At 42.8% G+C, this 21,176-nt stretch overlaps 1 protein-coding gene across 3 annotated transcripts in view; it reads right to left on the bottom strand.

Moving 5' to 3' along the window:
• Positions 1 to 21,176, bottom strand: part of LOC144691432 (ankyrin repeat and SOCS box protein 9-like) — a 123,358-nt gene that overhangs the window by 64,409 nt on the left and 37,773 nt on the right. For all 3 annotated transcript variants that reach the window (XR_013579133.1, XM_078559522.1, XM_078559523.1), the window contains exon 5: positions 13,347 to 13,497. Coding sequence is in view for 2 of the 3 variants with exons in the window: in XM_078559522.1 (XP_078415648.1) it covers positions 13,347 to 13,497 (151 nt within the window). In the remaining variant the exon portion in view is untranslated. The remainder of the gene's footprint in view (positions 1 to 13,346; positions 13,498 to 21,176) is intronic.

Below are 21,176 nucleotides of genomic sequence, written 5' to 3' on the forward strand. Positions count from 1 at the left end.
TGCCCATGTTTTGGGCACTTTAGGTTTTTGTAGGTTTCTGGGTTTTGTAGCATCCAGGTCTGGGTTTTCTATACTCCGAATCTGGGTTTTGGGCTATCTGGGGACTTTAGGGGTTCCAGGTATTGAGCAGTCCAGGTCCAGGCTGTGAGCTCAGCATCTAGATTTTGTGGGGTTTGGGTCTGCGTTTTAGCATGGTCCATTTCTGTGTTTTAAAGATATCCGAGTTTTGGTTGCCCGAATAGGGGTTTAGGAGAATGGCGTCTGGATTTTGGGTGACCAAGTGAGGGCTTTGGAGAGCTGCATTTGAGGTTCCAGTTCCAGGTTTTGGTAGCAGAAACCATTTCTTACCCCACTTCAAAACAGACTTCTTTCCAAGTGACTGGTGATAGCAGCAGCAGGCCAGCCAGAATCGCTGCTCCAGCTCCTCCAATCATAAATTCTGTCTCTTGAGAAGTGGCAAGGGCAGGAGGGAGAGAATCTGTGATCAGAGGAGCTGGAGCAGTGAGCATGGGAGAGACAGGATCAGATTTTTGAACGACTGCTCACAGATTCTGTCTCTCCCACTTATGGGAGCGACATTTCTCTCGTTTGTTGGCCCCGTCATTGATTTTTTGCAGCTTTCAAGGGTGAATTCGCCCATCGCCCCCATGTACTTTGAACCTCAATGCCTTTCAAATCTACAGTTAATATTTAATACAACAGAAAATTAAATATTATATATGGAAACTGCTCAATATGGATTCATGGCAGCAGTTTAGTGTGCAACAAGATCTCAGCCTTGCCTGAACATCAGTATAAGTGACAACAGAAGAACTTATAAAAGATCCTAACAAGCTGCATCAACCAAGTGTCTATCCCGCTTATAGTGCATGGTCACAGAAAGGAGAAGCGGACTAGAAACATTTACCCTGCAAGAAACTGTAATTGAGTCAAAATTGGTGAGATAACTGGTTTTCAGAAAAAATGGATTGAATTGCAAAATGTGATCCCAAAAATCCAGAATTCTCTATAAAACTTTCATTCGCTGTAAACCATTGGTCCTGAAAAATCAGTAACACAACAATTCTGATAGAGTGTGGCCTGACATGCCTTAAGCCCAAATGTGGAAGAGCATCCCCATATTTCACCAGTATGAGATTTTCAGTTTCTCTCTCAATCCATCTTAGTGGTTTCCCTATAAGGCTGTGGATTAGGGTTGATTTGTGTTTATTTTGAGGGCATTTTTTTGTAGCCCCACGAGATGCTCTGTTTCAATCTCAGACCTGACAGAGGGAGGATCACCATCAACACCATGATGGTTACCATTGACCAGAAACTGAACTGGACCAGCTATATAAATACTGTGGCTACAAGAACAGGTCAGAGGCTGGGAATTCTGCAGCGAATAACTCACCTCCTGACTCCCCAAAGCTTATCCACCATCTACAAAGCACAAGTCAAGAGCTTGAACAGTACAGCTCCAACAACAGTCAAAAAATGGCCAGATGCGCAGAGACAGAGGCATATATAGGAAGAAATAGAAATAGACAGACTAAGATACAGAGAGAGAGAGAGCTAGAGGCTGTTGTAAAGAGAGACCATGTATGGAAGGCAGGGGCAGAAAAACATTGGGGGACTGAATGAAGAGACAAACATTGGGAAGGGAAGAATCTGAGACAGAGAGAAGCAGAAAAAAACATACATATACACAGGGAAAAGAACTACAGAAGCACAAAAATAATCATATGAGACTGACACACACACACACACACAGAGACTGAAGGAGGCACACATGAAGTGAGAGAGAGAACATTACTCTGAGTAACTACGTGAGAAACATACTTGTACAGACAAAACAGGATGTACTGAAATAAAAATACAGGCAGAGAGAAACAGATAAACGGTGAAAGTTATACACAGGCCTCCCAAAGACAGAAAAACTCACACAAACACACGCTTTTAACAAGTGGTATGTACAGAATGAGAACTACACACAGAGACAGATACATACAGAGAAACATTCACACAAGCATTTGCTTTTACATAGTGATTTCAATGACTGAGAAAATATCCCAAACTGAACCAAAGGAGATATTAGGAGGTGTGACAAAGATCTCAGATGTGGATTATAAAGACGATCTTAAATTTTAAAAGCTATAGAGATTGATAAAATAAAGTACATGGAACACAGGTAGCTAAAGTTGTGAACACGAATGGTAGTGGGGGATGAACGAGAGACATGAGAGAGAATTTGCGAGTGGTGGGGGTGAGGGAGTGCTGAAGAGAAACCAGTTGTGGCAGTGAAGACATTTATGAAAATCAGAAGGAGCAAGACCATGTGGCAATTTAACCATGAGGATGAGAATTTTAACTTTGAGGTGACGGGAGGCTGAGAGTCAGTGTGGATCAACTAGGATGGGATGATGAACAGACAAGAGAGAACCAAACAAACAGAATTTTGGATGAATTGAAGTTTAGGGTGGGTGGATGATGCAAGGCTGGTCGGGAAAGCTTTGGAATGGTCATGTCTCTCAGTGACAAAGCCATGGATGAGGCTTTCTTTCGGTAGCAGACAGACTTGGGCAAGACTGGAACAAGGTGATGTTATTGCATGCAGGTAGGTGAGGTTATGGGGTTGGAGTTTCAGTCCAGGGTCGAACAGGAAGTTGAAGTTACAGACAACCTCGTTGAGCCTGAAACATGAAAGGGAGAGGATAGTGTTGATGGCGACTGTTTGGGGTTTGTGACAGGGGCCAAAGACATCAGCTTCAGTTCTCGGATGATTTATTGGAGGAAATTGCAGCTCATTCAAGACTAGAGGTCTGAGAGCAGAGATGAAGGAGGGATCAAGAGAGGAGATGGAAATGGAGTCCTGATGGAAGGTCAGCAGCTTGAAATGTCAACTCTTGTTTCTCTCTCCACAGATGCTTCCCAACCTGCTGAGTATTTCCAGCATTTTCTGCTTTTATTCTGGAGAGGGTGGTGTCGGCTGTTTACATGTGGAACCTGTAGGTGTGGTTAAGAAGCAGCATGTGATTGAGGATGAGGGGGCCAAGAATGGATCCTTAGTAGGTGGAGGTGGAAAGCAAAGCCATTAATGGAGATCCTCTGGCTATAATTTGATGTTTGAGTAGACAAGCAAAAGGAGATTCACAGAGTTGGACATCAGCGGAGAGTTACTCAAGGAGGATTGGATAAATAAAGACACACGCATATTGAGAGTGAAAGGTTCCTGGAGAAAGACCATGAAACAGAGATACTGAAAGAATGAAAGACATGTCCATAAGGCATCAAGATTAAGACATGGACGCTAAGACAGAAGAACACTTACTTAAATGGGAGTTCGGAGAAAGTGAGACAAGTACACGATTGTGTAATTATTAAGTCCCTGAACTCAAACACACATTGACTGTGAGTGATTTAGAAAGACAGGAGCTCGAGGTTTAGATACAATTGAGCACTGCCAGGCCAGCTGTTTTTATACCACTCCATATACAAGCACTGCTGATTCACGACTCAGTTGTCTGAAAGCTCAGGTAAACCCTACCGAGCAGGACAAGGGAAGCAGACGTTTGGGAATACCACCACCTGCAAGTTCCTCTCCAAGCCAGTCACTAGCCTGACTTGTTCCTTCACTGCCACTGGGTCAAAATCCTGGAACTCCCTCCCTAACAGCACTGTGGGTGTACGCTACAGGGACTGCAGCGCTTCATGAAAGTGGCTCACCACTACCTTCTCAAAGACAGTTAGGGATGGATAATGAATGTTGGCCTTGCCAAAAATGCCCATATCCCATGAAAGAAAAAGAAACACATGGAAGAATATATGTGTGAGAGACGGAGTTTTACATGGAAAAAGAGGGATACAAAGTGGGCAGAAGAATGTGAGGCACAACGTCGAAAAGCAAATTAAAGGTGTGCACACTTACTAACACCATGCACACACACAGCAAATGTGAAACACCCACATAGTTGTTTTGTTTTTATTTAGTTGGACATCATTCACTTCAAAGCAGCCCACTTAATCAGCACCCAATCCATCAGCTTAAACACTCACTCCCTCCACCGCTGACGTACAATGGCAGCAGCGTGTCCCATATGCAAGATATTCATCATGGCTCCTTTTACAGTTTTGACAGCACCTTTTTTTAAAATTCATTTATGGGATGTGGGCATCAAAGAATGCCAGCAGTCATTGCCCATCTCTAATTGCCCTTGAGAACTGAATGGCTTGTTAGGTTATTTCAACCAGTTGGATGCACATTTAGGCCAGACCAGGTAAGGATGGCAGATTTCCTTCCCTAAAGTACATTAGTGAACCGGATGGATTTTTATGACAATTGACAATGGTTTCACGGTCATCATTAGACCCAGAACTTTTTTTTATTGAATTCAAATTTCATCATCTACCATGGTGGGATTCGAACCCAGGTCCCCAGAGCATTATCCTGGGGGTCTGGATTCTTAGTTTAGTAAAAACACCACTAAGCCACCACTTCAAAGGTCAAGGGCAACAGACGCATGGGAACACCACCACCTGCAAGCTCACCTCCAAGCCACACACCAACTTGACTTGAAATTATATCGCTGTTCCTGGGACAAAATCCTGGACTTCCCTCCCTAACAGTACTGCAAGTGTACCTACACCACATGGACTGCAGAGGTTCAAGGAGGCAGCTCACCACCACCTTCTTAAGGGCAACTGGAGATGGGCAACAGATGCTGGCTTTGCCACATCCCATGAAATAATGTAAAAAAGCCTATAATACATTTCAACAAATCTTAATTTGAACCTCATGTTAATGAGTTTCTCAATTTCCAACAAAAACAGAAAATGCTGGAAAAACTCAGCAGGTCTGACAGGATCTGTGGAGAGAGAAACAGGGTTAACGTTTCAAGTCCGTATGACCCTTCTTCAGAGCTGAAGAGAAGTAGAAATGTGATGAAATTTATACTGATTAAGGGGGTTGGAACAGGTGAAGCTGGATAGAAGGCCAGCGATAGGTCAGGACAAAGGAGGGATTGACAAAGATGTCATGAACTAAACGACAAAGGGAGTGTTAATGGTAGTGCTAAAAGGTGCTGAAAGTGACATTAAGATAAGAAAGCAGAATGTGACAGTAGCAGAACAAGGGTGGCATTGTGTGAAGGAACAACATGGAACAAGTAACAGGTGGCCCTTTAGGGGATGGGGTGGGGGAAAAAAAAGATAGAAAATGGGATAAAAAAGGGGATACAACCATGGATGAATGAATACAAATAAAAATAAAAATAAGTGGATAAAAAGTAGAAACGAATGTAGAAAAAAGGGGGTGGGGATGGAGGCGAGAGTTCATGGTCTGGAGTTGTTGAGCTCACTGTTAAGTCTGGAAAGCTGTAAAGTGCCTAGTCAGAAGATGACTTCTGTTCCTCCAGTTTGCGTTGGGTTCACTGGAACATTGCAGCAGGCCAAGGATGGACATGTGGGCATGAGGCTTGCTGCAATGTTCCAAGATGATGTCCAGTGTGTTTTGCGTCACAAGTGTGCAAGTGTGTAAGGACACCATTTTGGAACTCTTAGGCAATTGTAGCAACTTGAAAAACAGGAGCTATCAAGTCCAATTTCTTGCCCTCTATTTCTTCATTCAAGTCATTAAGAAATATATAGTGAAAAGTTGTACTCTCAGGTCCATCTGCACTTGTACCCCCTCAAAATAGTAGCGTTTAGAATACACAGCCTCTCCATGTTGTTCCTCCCAAAATGCATTGCTTTACACTCACTCACATTAAACTGCACCTGTCATGTATCTGCCCAAATCACCAGGCTTTCTATATCATAGAGTCATAAGATCATATATGGACAAAGGAGGCCATTCGGTCCATCGAGTCAATGCTGGCCTGCAAGAGCAATACCTTGCTGAAGTCTGCTGCTATCCTGCTCACTATTTACGAGCTTGGTTTTGTATCATCTGAAAACTTTAGCATTTGTACTCCCTATACCCAAATCTAGGTCATTTATATACAACAGGGAAAGCAATACTCCTAAAACCTACTCCTGAGGGATCCACTGCATACTTCCCTTCAGTAAGGAAAATATTAATTCACCATTACTCTCTTCTCTCCTATCTCTCAGCCAATTACATAACCAGGCTACCAGAATCCACTTAATACCATGTGCTTTTACTTTCCAAATAAATCTTTCATTTTTCAAGTCCACATATACACCTACTGCACTACCTTTATCAGCTCTCTGTTACTATTTTAAAAAAAGCTCAATCAGATTAGTCAGACATGATTAGTAAATCCATGTTGGTTGTCCCTCGTTGTCCCGTACAACTGCAGGTCAGAGTTACTTTTGCCCTTGTCAATGGTCTCTCGTAAGTCTCACTAACTTTAAACTGGCTGGCCAATAGTTTGCAGGTTTATCCCTCTCCCATTTTATAACTTTCTATTAGCAATGTTTATAAATTTGGTGTAAAAAGGAGAATGTAATTAAAGCCTAACAAATGTGCACAGGCAACTTCGAATATAAATGTGGACAATGGTATTTGTAATCAAGAGTTAGCAGGAAGCATGTGCAGAAGTAAGATTGCTAAAAAAAAATGGGAAGAGTTTTCGGGTCAGCGAGCAGGGGCGGGGTCCGCTCGCCGACACGTAAAATGACACGCGGCATCATTTAGATTTTCAGTCTGGCGGGCACGCAGCCGAGTTGGCTGCGCGCCCACCGAACTGCAAAAGGCCTATTAAGGCCATTTAAATATCAATTAAAACAATAACCTGAGCTTCCCGTCCAACCTTAAGGTTGGCGGGCAGGCGAAGAGTCCAGGCGGCCTTCATATTTTTCATGGAACCTCATCCACAGGCAGGGTGAGATTTCCTGAAGGGTTTATTAATTAAATAAAGAATTTTCAAACATTTGATGAACATGTCCCAGCTCATGTGACGCTGTTACATGAGGGTACATGTCTAAATAATTTTTTTCTGACTTTAATAAAAGCTTACATTCTGAACTTAATCTCCCTGAAGCAGCTCCATGCCTCAGGGAGATTTCTGCGCTCTTACGCACGCAAGCGTGAACGAGTGCAGGCCCCAACTCAGGGAATCCCCCCCTGCCCACACAGGGAGTGCTTCCGGGCATACGTCACGCTGGGCGGGCCTTAATTGGCCTGCCCACGTAAAATGGTGGTGCAGCCCCGATCAGGGGCGCGGATTGGGTTCACGCTCACCCTCGCACAGCACCCCCGACGGGGCAAAATTTTTGCCCAATAGCTATGGGCCAATAAGTTAAAGATAATTAGTGAAATGGTTAATGTTGCAATCAGCCAACTTGCACCTGTTGGTCACCTCATGCACACCTATCCTCCAAGCACAGGACGGTTGGTCTGACCAAAAAATAATCTTTACCAAATATTTAACCTGAATTTGCTGAAAACCTGTGTCACAGCAATGGCAAAATAACATTGTGTGCCATATAATATGCAGGCATTATAGAGTAGTTATAATGGGAGACTTTAATTATCCGAATGTAGACTGGGACAGTGGTAGTGTACAGGATGGAGAGAGGCAAAAGTTCCTAGATTGTGTTCAGGAGAATTTGCTACAGCAGTATGTGTCCAATCCAACAAGAAAAGATGCAATGTTGAACCTGGTTCTTGGAAATGAGGTGAGCCAAGTAGATCAAGTGTCAGTGGGAGAACATTTAGAAGACAGTGACCATTGTATTGTACGTTTTAGGATGATGATAGAAAATGACGATAGGCAATCCAGAGTAAGAATAATTAACTGGACAAGAGCCGACTTCGATGGGGCAAGAACGGAGCTGGGCCAGATAGATTGGAACAAAAGATTGGCAGGAAAAGCTGTAGCTGAACAATGGGCTACCTTCAAAAAAGAATTGGTTCGGGCACAGTCAAGGTATATTCCATTAAAAGGGAAAGGTAGGACAAACAAATCCAGAGCTCCCTGGATGAAAAAGAAAATAGAAATTAAGATAAAGAAGAAAAAGTATGCTTATGACAGGTGTCAGGTAGAAAATACAATTGAGAACCAAGAGGAATACAGAAGGTTCAGAGTGGAGGTATTAGAGAAGAGAAGAGAGATTATGAGAAAAGACTGGCAGCCAATGTAAAGGGGAATTCCAAAGTCTTCCATGGGCATATAAATAGTAAAAGGGTGGTAAAAGGAGGAGTAGGGCCGATTAGGGACCTAAAAGGGAATTTACACATGGACGAATGGGCCATAGCTGAGGTATTAAATTAATACTTTGCATCCGTCTTTACCAAGGAGGTAGTTGCTACCCAGGCCATGGTGACAGATGAGGAAACTCTGTCACTAGAAGGGTTCAAAATTGATAAGGAGCAAGTGTTGAACAGACTGTCAGTGCTTAAAGTTGACAAGACACTGGGACCAGATGAGATGCATCCAAGGATATTCAAGGAAGTGAGAGTAGAAATTGCAGGGGCACTGGCCATAATCCTTCAGTTTTCCCTAGACTCAGGGGTAGTGCCAGAGGACTGAAGAATTGCAAACGTTACACCCTTATTCAAAAATGGTTGTAAGGATAAGCCCAGCAATTACGGACCAGTCAGTTTAACTTCAGTGGTGGGCAAGATTCTAGAAACAATTATTCGGGATAGAATTAGTAGTCACATGGAAAAATGTGGGTTGATAAGGAAAAGCCAGCATGGTGGATTTCTAAAGGGGAAATTGTGTTTAACTAATTTGCTGGAGTTTTTTGAAGAGGTAACAGAAAAGGTCGATGAGAGTAATGCTGTTGATGTGGTGTACATGGGCTTTGAAAAGGCATTTGACACAGCGCCACACAACTGACTTGTGAGAAAAGTTATTGCTCATGGAATAAAAGGAACAGTAGCAACGTGGATACAAAATTGGCTGAAAAATAGGAAGCAGAGTAATGTTCAATGTATATTTTTCGGGCTGGAGGAAGGTTTGTAGTAGAGTTCCCCAGGAGTTAGTATTGGGACCCTTGCTTTTCCTCATATATATTAATGAAATAGATCTTGGTGTACAAGGAAAAATGTCAAAGTTTGTGGTTGATACGAAGCTTGGGAATGTTGTGAACTGCAAGAAGGATGGTGTGGAACTTCAAGAGGACATAGACAAGTTGGTGGAGTGGGCAGATAGTTGGCAGATGAAGTTCAATGCGGAGAAGTGTGAGGTGATGTATTTTGGTAAGACAATATAAGACAGACAATATAAAATAAGAGGTGGCATTTTGAAGGGGGTGCAGGAGCAGAAAGTTTTGGGTGTATATGTGCATAGATCTACAAAGGTGGCAGGACAGGTGGAGAGAGCAGTTAATAAAGCATATAGTATCCTGAGCTTTATTAATAGGGGCATAGAGTACGAGAGCAGGGAGCTTATGCTGAATTTTTATAAGACACTTGTCAGACCTCAGCTGGAATATTGTGTACAGTTCTGGACACTATATTATAGGAAGGATGTGAATGCATTGGAGTGAAGAAGAGGTTTACAAGAATGGTCTCGGGGATGAGAAACTTCAGCTATGAGGATAGATTGGAGAGATTGGGACTGTTCTCCTTGGAGAGTAGAAGGCTAAGAGGAGATTTGATAGAGGTGTCCAAAATCATGAGGGGGCTGGACAGAGTAGATAGGGAGAAGCTGTTCCCACTCGTAAAAGGATCAAGAATGAGAGGACACAGATTTAAAGTGATTTGCAAAAGAAGCAAGTGTGACATGAGAAAAAACTTTTTCACGAGTGGTTCTGGTCTGGAATGCACTGCCTGAAAGTGTGTTGGAGGCAGGTTCAATCGAGGCATTCAAGAGGACATTAGATGAATATCTGAATAGAAACAATGTGCAAGGGTACGAGGAAAAGGCAAGGCAATGGCTCTGGGTCATAATCCTCATTTGGAGAGCCGGTGCAGACATGATGGGCCAAATGGCTTCCTTCTGTGCCATTAAGATTCTGTGATTCTGTGAATATGTAAAAGTTTCAGGAAATAATTGAATGAGTTCTGCCATTATTCGAGTTGTGCCTCATTTGTTGGAACATTTTCTTGCCTAGGTGGATAAAAGTTTGTTCTTATCACTCAGTCCACCATTGCTGTCAATGACAATTATCAGTTTGAAGAGTTGGTGCCCTATTTATACTGCAGCCATTTAGGCTGAAGAATAACAGTGCAAGTGGCCTGATATTGATGTGATTTGTGGCCCTTAAGTGACTTATACCCTGGAAGGCTCACCCTATCTGTCTGCAAATTATTCTGAGTTTTATTTTCCTAATTCTCATTTTTGGCAGTGTTTTCTTTGCCAGTTCTGTCATCTAGAGTCCTGCTACGCCCAAGATATTACTTCCAGGACTTCCACCTCTTTCTTTTTGTAAAGAAGGTGAAAGCATTGTGACCATTCTTGATTATTATGGACTTGGAGCAGAAGCACAGGGAAAGCTGCATGGCCAAGACTGCACTTATCTCATTACCCCGTCTGCCACCCTCACCCAGTGAGAGTAGAGGGATAAAGTGTCATGCAAGGCACTGTCAGAGGAGCTCTGCATGCACAGAATGTGCTTCAAAGAGGAAGCATCTGACCATCTTTGAACGATCCTTCATGAGAAAAGACCTGCAGGCCTATGGCCTTCAATCATTAATCTTCGCAACTTTATATTTTTGCATTTTATTTCTGCTTTGCCCTTGATTTTAAGATAATCTGTATTAAGCCTGTACTGAACTTTCATAAGTTACTTTGTAGACCTTGATTTAAAACTAAGTGTGATTGTGCTTTGATTAAGTCAAGCAATTAATCAGTTATGTAATCAATACTAATCAGTAGTGATATTATTAACTGTGGGCTTGTTTTTTCCCAAGGCTTTGTTTTCATGCTGCTCAAAGCAGGCCATGTTCACAGCTGTTGTTTTGTCTAAATTACTGTTTTTCCTTTTCGTGCTAAATTTGCTATTTTCTATTGTTTAACAGGGATCAATTCTTACTGCATTCGATTACCCTCGAACTACAATCCAGGACCATGGATAACCTTGCATATGGGGTGGTCAACTACGGTGTGCAATCAGGAGATGGAGTTTAGTTGATAGATAGTATAATCTGATTGATGGCAGGTGTGAGACACCATCAAACAGCCTGAATACTGTGAATTCTGCAAGCCTCTCAGTGCCTGAGAAGAATTTGTTAAGAACTCATGGTTGCCAGACTCTTGTTTTGAGAAAGTCTGGATGGAGGCCTCAGAAGGCTGGAATGGAACCAGAAATTGGGCTTAAAGGGGCACAGCATCCAAAGTTCGGGGTTGCGGCTGGAGTTGAATACTCAACCACCGAAGACTACGGAGGAAGAGATGTTGATGAAGTGATTGACAGGAGAATCCAACCCAGTTCAAGGTTATTTGGAGATTGGTGATGTATGGACCAAAGGGAATTTTACCATTTTAGGGAACCGTCTTAAACAGACCAATTTGAGGTTACCATTTGTGCTACAATAAATTGTCTTTCTTCCTTTCTTTTAATGCACACGAAGTGTTTATTTTTCTTTCTTTTTAATAAAGTTACCTTTCTTTCCTTTTTTATCATTAATAATTATTTAATAAAAATTTTGTTGTTTCACACATTATTTGGTACTGAGTCACTCGTTCTTGTTACATCCAGAGTACGGCTCAAAGCCTAAGTGAGGCTCCACGAGGGGCTCTCACGCCTCTACAACTTGAAACTGTGGTATACCTCCAGCAAGGCCTTTTCAGAGACAATGAAGGTGACAATGGCCCTCAATATCAATGGCTCTGACTTCTCCCTCTGGTCAGGCACTGGAGACCTCAGCAAGGTGCTGTAAGAATCTGCATTTAGCAGGTGACATACCATCTTCCACAGGACATCCAACTTCACTAAATGCCAATTCCCTGTGCAGCAGAGAGATAGGTATCTCACATTTTCACATTCCTGGGTTTCTGGAGGCTAGTGATGGATCTCATATGGGCTACTGAAGGCTCCACTTAAAGAATCCATCATTTTCTTAGACAGTGGCTACATGGGTTCATTATCCACAGCTAAACTTTCCATTCATATAGAAGACCATTCCATAAGGTAAATATTACAGAATTAGAGCTATTTCTCTTTATGTAGTTTCATTACTTTATCATAAGCTTTGCTTTAATCAACTTAAATCAAACTGGTCGGGTTCGAGACAGTCAGGCCGAGAAGGCATGAAAAAATCTAAAAGAAATTTGTTCCTCTTCCATATTCTCTTGTTTAAATTCTGTGTTTTAAAAAAAGGGCACATCACTGGACTGATAAAATGGCTAAGCTGACCACATGATGTAGTTCTGGAAGTTTCTGAGCAGTTTAAATATGGGCAAAGGCTAACTCATCAAACTCCTGGAATGTGACACCCCTTGCACTGTATAAACATTCCAGCCAAGCCAACACAAAGAGTAGTAGACAAGATGTCTGCACCGGCCAGCTGTGGACAAAAGCAGAGCTACTGGGACTCCTCATCTCCAATGTTGTGCTAATGGATCTACAGTTACCTGCTCAAAATATAATGAGTTTTAACAAGGGCGGCCTCATTAGATGACTGGCCTGACCCAAAACCACCCTGTCACATGACCAAGACTTGCGCTGTTTGAATTGCTTTAATTATACAGCTTTTGAATTCTGTCTTCAGTTGTGGTTTAACCTTAGAAGAGAAAATCAGACTCCAGGCTGGCAGCCTGCCTCTCACCTCCATCTCTCTCAAAGTCTGATCTCCAGAAAGAACCCTGTATTTCACCTACAAGGTGAATTAATTCCCAGGATACAAGAATATTTTGCTGCATCGCCACCTCAACCGAGTTCCTCAGACCAAGACCAGGAATTCTGCCAGACAAAGCCACCTGAAAGAATCTTCATTGGACATGGACTTACTGGACTCTGGACTCATGTGAAACAATAATTCTTATTTTGTCTGTGGTCTTTACTCTGTACCTATTTTTTCCCCTTATCCCTCTTTTATTGTATGAATGCGAGGGATGGAATGTTGCGAACCCCTTTCCCGCATTTTGTGTGTGTGTAAAATAAACTAACCCTCTGATTTTACCCTATCTCGAGTTTGCTGTGGCGTTATTAACAGAAGATTGAATCACTCCAAAACTGAAGGGTTGGGGAAAACACATCACCACTTTAATGGGTAAATGAAAAATCAATAACACCTTTCTGTTTACGGACAAGTGATGAGATGAAAAATCAGGGTTGTTTAAAAATTAAACCACTACCTGTCCATGACAAGATAGTTTCCCCCCACCTATCAGCAGTCTGAGGTTCAATTTCTTGGAATTTTGATGTTAAAGTACAACTCGCAAGATCCGTAGTTCGGAATATATATTGCATATACAGTTAGAGGGTGAGGATTATGCTTTTGGATCACTTACCTCGCTTTGCTGCTTCATGGATGGGTGAAGCCAATGCATATTCTCCTTGGGGTTCAGCTCCATGTTGTAAGAGCAGATTCACACAGGCCTCACTGCCACTGTAGCATGCATTGTAAAGCGGAGTGTTCCAGTCAATCGTAGCTATATTTACCTGGCGGAAGAGAAAGGTCGATACCCAAGTTTATGTTAGTATATCAGTTTTACTGTGACCATTTATAAATGCTGCCCTAACATCAGTATAGACTCATGCTTCAGTTTAAGGATACACTATATAGATGTTTCTAAGTGTTTTAGTAAGTAGCTAGTTAGATCCAATCTGAAAATGTAGGAATCAGTCTGCTAGATGGACTCTCAAAAGCACAGTTGGAGCTGCTGAAAGTTGCATAAATTTTAAATTGTTCTGAACTTGAGCAAAACCAGATTTTTTCACCTTTATCATTTGATGAACACCACAACTATCAAGTCCAATTGTAACTGCCTTTGTACTGCATTGTAGAAATGGCACTGGAAGGAAAGGATTAATCAGACTGCCCAGTCTAATGTTCTCTTTAAAATTAAGTTATTGTGCGTGACCCATTTTGTTTCAAGTGTACAGTCCCTTTAAATTTTTTGCATGGTCTCTCAAACATTGTTTCTCTGGACCAAGGTTGGTGAGGTGCATTGATGTCTGTTAATGTTACACTGCTATTGATTTCTCTACATGACAGTAATATTAACCATTAGCTTTTGCCTGTTGAGTGAGGGAGGATCAGTCAATTCAGCTGCAGTAACCACCAGTGTTACCTTAATGCGGATGGGGGGAGGCATGGTCTAAAGCAATGTGGAATGGTAATTGCTGGGTTGACACTAGCAGTAAGAGAGGCAGATGTAACCCCAGGCAGGGAAATGGACTCTCAACTGGTTTCCCAATGCCCCCTTCTCCTGTACCTTGTGCCACTGTTCCCTTTGTACAACAGAGATGAAGGGAAGAAATTGAAACGAGTAGGATTTAGCCTTCCAGCCCCTCAAACCCACTCCGCCATTCAAAATTATTATGGCTGATCTTCTGCCTTAGCTACCCACTTCCCACATTATCCCCACATCCCTTGGATCCTACAGTGTCCTGAAAACTATGATATAGGTGCTGCCGAAGCAGGTCAGGCAGCATCTGATGAGAGTGAAACAGAAGTAACAATTCAGACCACTGACCTTCTGTCAGTTTGCCAGACCTGATGAGTATTTCCAGCATTTTTTTTTCAGGTTTCCAGCATTCACAGTACTTTGCATTTATATAATGCATTGCATGGGTGCCTGGGAGTTAGTATCAGCCCTTTCACAGCACAGACTGTAAAGTAATTCTGTAAAAATCCCCTAGCTAAGCATAGCAGGATTAGGAAGAAAAGAGAAATTAAAAGTCTACTGTAAACATCAGAAATGAAATATTTGAGTAACACAATACAAGTAAAAATCATGAAATTGCTTTAGTTTCCAGTGGATTGTTGCTTTGAAATGCCTGTGGATAATTGGACCTATTGGCTTTACCTCCTTCCCGTTTATTCAGTATTAACCCTTATATGATCACGTTATTAAGGGTGTTACAAGTGTTTCAATCTTAGTTTAACTGCAAAAACCAACTCTTCCTCTGTTGTATTCAGTATATTTGCAGCGGTTTGAATGTTTTTCAGTGTATTGTGGTGTTTCACTTGGAGCTGGTGTACTTGGTCACTGCCTATGTCCCTACCGACATGGCGTGCTTGGCCAGTTCCCCGGGCAGCAGCAGGCGCATGGCGGTCTGGATCTCGCGGGAGCTGATGGTGCTGCGCTTGTTGTAATGGGCCGGGCAGGAAGCCTCGCCCGCGGTGCGCTCGAAAATATCGTTCACGACCGAGTTCATGATGCTCATGGCCTTGGAGGAGATGCTGGTGTCCGGGTGAACCTGCTTCATCACTTTTTAGATGTAGATGGAGTGACTCTCCTTCCTCGACCTTCGCTGCTTCTTGCTGCCCTTTGCTGCTGGTTTTTAAAAGGCTTTCTTGGCTCCCTTCTTGGGAGTTGGTTTCTTCTCATCAACCATCTTCAATTTCAGGCAAGATGCACTGAAGAAGTTAGTTCTGTAGAAGGAAACATCTGCGATCACATCATCCTTAGATGGATAGAGAATGGTACAGATTTATAATTAGAAGTTTCACTTGATGTTTCCACTCTTGTTCTTTCGTTAAGCTAGCGAAGTAAGAGGTTGTACTGATGTATGTAAATAATTATTGCTGAGCAAAAAGGGAAGAAGTTCATTAATATTCACTTAATATGGGGCTTTAAGGGGTAATGCAGAAACCTCTAGAAAGGGTACAAAAACAAAAGAAAAGTGGGTGCTGGAACGGAGACTTAAGATTCAATTGGCGTCTTCAGCTTGTATACCAAACTCGCAATTGTGACGGGTTTGAATCCTCTGACTAAACTTGCAAAGTTTGTTGTAAGTCGTTCTTTAAGTGTACATTTCAGTCTACTTAAAGTGCCTGTGATAATTGAATAATTGAAATGTTGCAAACTTTATTGATAAGAACACAAGTGTTTACCCCTACTCTGACAACTAGAAATTAGAAAATGAGATTTTGGGTTTCAGATGCCGATAAACTAGGATATTTGTTAAGTCAAAGAACTGACACCAATAACAGATCTGTGAACATGCTTTTTTCAAACATCACAAATCATACATACATCCCTTAACCTCACCAGCTCGACCTCCAGGGTATTCTGGAGATGATTTCCAATGAATGACTGACGAGAGAATACAGCTACATATCTACAAAAACAAAATACTGTGGATGCTGGAAATCTAAAATAAAAACAAAGAATGACGGAAAAACGCAGCAGGTCAGGTGGTGTCTGTGGGGAGAGAAACATAGTTTCAGATCGATGGCCTTTCATCAGAACTGGGAAAAGTTAGAAATGTAATAAGCTTTAAGCAAACGGAAGAGGGTGGGGGAGGGTGGAAAAGAGTGAAAGGGGAAACCTGTGATGGGGGGAGCGGGGGTCGGGATCGTGGAGTCAGAGATTAAATGGATAAAGGATTGGTGGTGCAGGGCCAAAAGAGCATGGGACAAGTAGCCAGCCACTATAACCTGCATGCGATCTCCTCAATGTAGAGTGGACCACATCATGACTACAGTACACTAAATTAAAAGTACATGTAAATCACTGTTTAACCTGCTAGGAATGTTTTGCGCCTTGGAAGGTGTGGCGATAGGAGGTAAAAGAGCAGGTGTACCATCTCCTGTGGTTGCATAGAAAGATACCATGGCAAGGGAAGGGGATGTTGGGGGTGATTGAGGAATAGACCAGGGTGTCGCAGAGGGATTAGTCCTTTTGGAATGCTGATAGGGGGGTGTAGTAATTATAGTTTTGATAAACGTAGGACAAGAATAATCCTGTGTTGTAAGATCACATGATCTGTGTAGACCAATGGGTTAGCAGCGCAGGGAACATCTAGGAGGGAGTTCTTCTTTAGTTAGAGTTTGATGCACACATGTAGCTGCTACTGCTGTTTGGTAAATAAAGTTAAATGTGTCCCAATTTGCATACTGTCTGTTTCAGGCAGGGTTTCTGGCTGCCTAGATCTGGTCCAAAAATAGGGATGCAAAACTGCCTCGCTGAAAATGTTGTATGACTGGCTATATAAAACATGGTGCAAAGATAGAGGCAAGGGGATAAATGACAATCTTTGATGTAGAATCGTTACTCGGAGTGGAAAAGGATTAAGAACATGTTGTGAAAATAAAGTCTTGTACTGACGGAGAAATTAAAAGCGACCATGAAGGGATGTAGCATTTTTAAAGTCCTTAGTTGTTGAAAGTAGACGGGGTTACTTGTGAATTATCCATCATTATTGTTACAGATCCCAGAAATGAAAAAAAAAACTTACCTTTTTGAAAGTGAAGGTTGGGCCCTCGGAGTTGGGAACTACAGTTCCCTAACAGCCTCAGCGGTTTTTGCACCAGCCCTGGAACAGCCGCACCTGCACAGATCATTCCTTTTCATAATCTTCGGGTTCTGCGCATGTGCTGGCCGGAGAATGGCCGCACATGTGCAATTGGTCAGGTTTCTCGATGTTAGGCTGGTAAACAGCCCTGCACACATGCACAGATCGTTCTTTTATTTATTTTTTAAATTTAAAGCTACACCTGCGCAGAAGGGAAAGACCACCCCAAAAGTGAAAGTGTGAAAAAGGGGTCAGATGGCTCAGAAGAAAAATGCCATTACACAGAGAGGCACAGAAGAAGCTGGATGAGAGTGGGGGCAGCAGAGAGCATATTTCCCAGAAGAAAAGCAGAAAGTCCCAGAAGCCAGTGAGAGGGATAGAAGAAAGTTCCAGGAAGACAGTTAAGTGGAGGGACAAGAAAACAAATCGGAAACAGGTCCTGTTCAGTGAAGTTAAAGTAAGGATCAGAAGAAAAGGCTCTGAATTAAAAAGAGAAAGCTGCGGGGAGTAGAATTAAGGCAAAGTGGGCTTGTGAGAAGCCAGAAGACCCGAGGAGACAGCCAAAGGTTGGTGACTCCTTTTTACGGGTCTGTGAAGTAGCGGTGTTCTGCTGGCAGGGCTGAGTCACTGAGAGAGGGCGCGGAAGGCAAAGCTTGAATGCACGTGGCGATTCAGGAAAAAGGAACACTGGAATGAGAAATCGAACCCTGGAGGTGGATCCTTGTTGAAGACATCTGTGAGGAAGCATCATTTGGAGAAGATTCCAAGGCAAGTTCCTCAAGAGTGGTGATCGTCAACCCTCGTGTGAAAGACGGAGTTTCCGTGAGACCGGTTGGCTCACCGTTTAACAAGCGTCTGAGGGAAGTTGATGAGCACCTGCTTTGGGTGGCTCTGTCACATGATCTTGAAGTGTGGTGTGCCTATTGGTTTACATGGACTGTACACTTACTGTGAACAATAGAGTTTAAGACAGATTTTGTAACTTGTGCAATCCTTATGAATCTGTATATATCTGTGTTATGGTTGTGGCCGAAGGAGTAGTATAATAGTTAATCTTTTCCTTGTTTAATAAATGTTTTATTTTCTTGTAAAAGTACCTCAGTAGACTCTGTGGGCAGAATTTTCCCGTCGGCGATTTGGGGGCAGGGCCCACTCACCGACGGGAAAATGACGCGGGATGACGTCAGGAGGAACCCCCGACATCATCCCGGTCCATTTAAATATTGAGGAAGGCGGGCGGACAGCAAAATCAGCTGTCCGCCCGCCGACCTGTCAATGATCAATTAAGGCCATTGACAGGATAATTAAGCTTGTTAAATGCCCTGCTTGTCCAACCTTAAGGTTGGCGGGCAGGCCAGGAGCCTCAGCGGGCTTCTGATAATACATGAAACCTCATCCATTGGCGGGATGAGGTTTCATGTCCGTTTTTAAAAACTTCAATAAAGTTTATGTGCTTCATATTAACATGTCCCATCTCGTGTGACATTGTCACATGATGGGGACATGTTAATAATTTTAATATTTTTCTATTTTTAAAGGTTTTTATACTGTCAGTAATCTCCCTGAGATAGCACTTAGTCTCAGGGAGATGTGCACTCTTTCGCATGAAAGAGCGCACTTTGACATATGGGGAATCCCCCCCCTGCCCCGCCCCTGCACAGGAAGCGCATAGCGCTTCCTGTCGGGCAGCCCGCTGGGCAGGTCTTAATTGGCTCGCTCACTCAAAATCGCAGCAGGCCCCGTTTCGGCGGCGGAGTTTGGTTGCCCGCCCGCCCATCAAGGTACAAATTCTGGCCTGTGATTCTGTTCAGTAGTCACCCTCCATGTTTCTAAACAAAAAATAAAAAATAGGATCTATCAAGCCAGGTTCCACCCAGGGATCTGACTTGTCGAGTAGTAATATCAGCTGGGATCATAACATTATTGCATCTCACTCATGGAGAAATTCAAAGCTTCCTGCCTTGCTTGTTGATATTTGTGACTAACACACAAGATACAACTGAAGAAATGAAGAACTGCACTCTGAATGAACTGTACTTTTCCAATTTATTTAGTAATAAATTTCTGTTAATCATGTATTTTGGGAGTTTAGAAAGGATGCTGGATGAGAACAAATTCCCTGAACTGACAGCTGCAGAAACCTTCAGGAGTGTAAATGAGAAGCTTTAATTTTCCTGAGGTATTTTACTTCGGTACATTAAACTGAATAAGTTGAGAGTAAGATGGAGAAGATTAAATGGAATATGAAACAAAAATAAAACCCTCACAACAAGGGTTGTTACATTCTGCTGATTAAGATTACTATATGAAAATTACCAGGGGTGCAACTTCCACTCTAATGCTTCCAATATGTTGTCTGTTCTCCTCAACTGAAGACTTCTCTCCCACCATGGTTGACAGGTCATTGACCGTGCCTGTTCCATTTTCCACACTTATACTCTCGCCCTCACCCTCCTCCATGCAGCATCCAGATAGTATTCTCCTTGTCCTCACCTTCCACCCCAACAGCCTCCATATTCAATAACTCTGCTATTTCTGTAAGCGTCATACCACCAGAAAACACATCTTCACCTCTGCTCTTTCAGCAGTCCAAAGGGACCATTTCCTCCATGACACCCTGGTCAAATCCTCACCCTCAATACCCCCTTCCCTTCCCATAGCACCTTTCCATGCAAGCAGGAGATCCAACACCTGTCTTTTTACAGTCTGTCCTCTCATGCCCAAAGGCCCAAACAAGCAAAACAGTGATTTACTTGTGCTTCTTTCCATTTAGTAAACTGTATTTGATATTCAGAATACAGTTTCCTCTACACTGGGAAGACCAAATGCAGATTGGGTGATCGCTTTGCGGAACACCTCTGTTCAGTCAGCAAATGTGATATGGAACTTTCAGTTGCCAATCATTTTAATTCTTCACTCCACTCCTATTCTGCCTCTCTGTCCTCAGCCTCCTAAGCTGCTCAATATAAGCTAGAGGAACAGCACCTCATCCTCCAATTAGGCACTTTACAGCCTTCCGGGCTCAACATTGAGGTCAACCATTCCAGATAATAGCCTTAGCCCCACCTTATTTTGGACAAGCAGCTGATGATTCTACTATTCCCATTTACAACTCCTCTGGACACATCTTGTGTTTCTTTACTTGGTGGTGCAAGGCAATGGGAAAAAAAGTACTTCATTGGCTGTAAAGATATTTGAGACATCTGGTGATCGTGAAAAGGGCTAGATAAATGATGGTCTTTCTTTTGTTCCATTGTCATCTCCTTTTGCCTTATACCATTATCCCTTTTGTCTTTTATGCCCCCCTGCCTTCCACCCTTACACTGACCTCCCTTTTTGTTCTTTCCTCCCATCCCTCCTTTCCCTGCCTAGTTTAAAACTGTTAGATCCTTAAACACACCCAGTTCTGATGAACAGTCACTGACCCGAAACATTAGACTGGATTTTCACCAAGTCGAGATGACTCAGAAGCCCATTAAAAATGGTAGCAGGTCCTATTCCATGAATCCCGACCCCATTCCCAGGCTGTCTGATTTTCCGAAGTGCCTTTAAAGGGTGCTGGCTGGTTCATGTCCCACACCTGGCACTCCAATTTAGCCAGCTCCTTTGCAATGATAGGAATGTCCTATTCCTGCCCAATTTTCATGGAGTCGGGCAAGGTTTTTATAGAATCGAGGTTCACAGCCCCTCAGAGGAGTCATGAACCCTAGTTCACATGAGGGAGCCTCTTAAAAGGTGAGCTCATGCCACCTATACCAAGCGATGGCTGCCCCCCATGCCCCCTATGCCAAGCCATGCCTTCCACCCACCCCCAATGGCCCCTGTTAGGGGGAAGAAAGTAAATGAGAATTTATGGTAAGGGAGAATTTATTATA

Source organism: Cetorhinus maximus, chromosome 16 (assembly GCF_964194155.1).
Source record: "Cetorhinus maximus chromosome 16, sCetMax3.hap1.1, whole genome shotgun sequence".
NCBI lineage: Eukaryota > Metazoa > Chordata > Chondrichthyes > Lamniformes > Cetorhinidae > Cetorhinus > Cetorhinus maximus.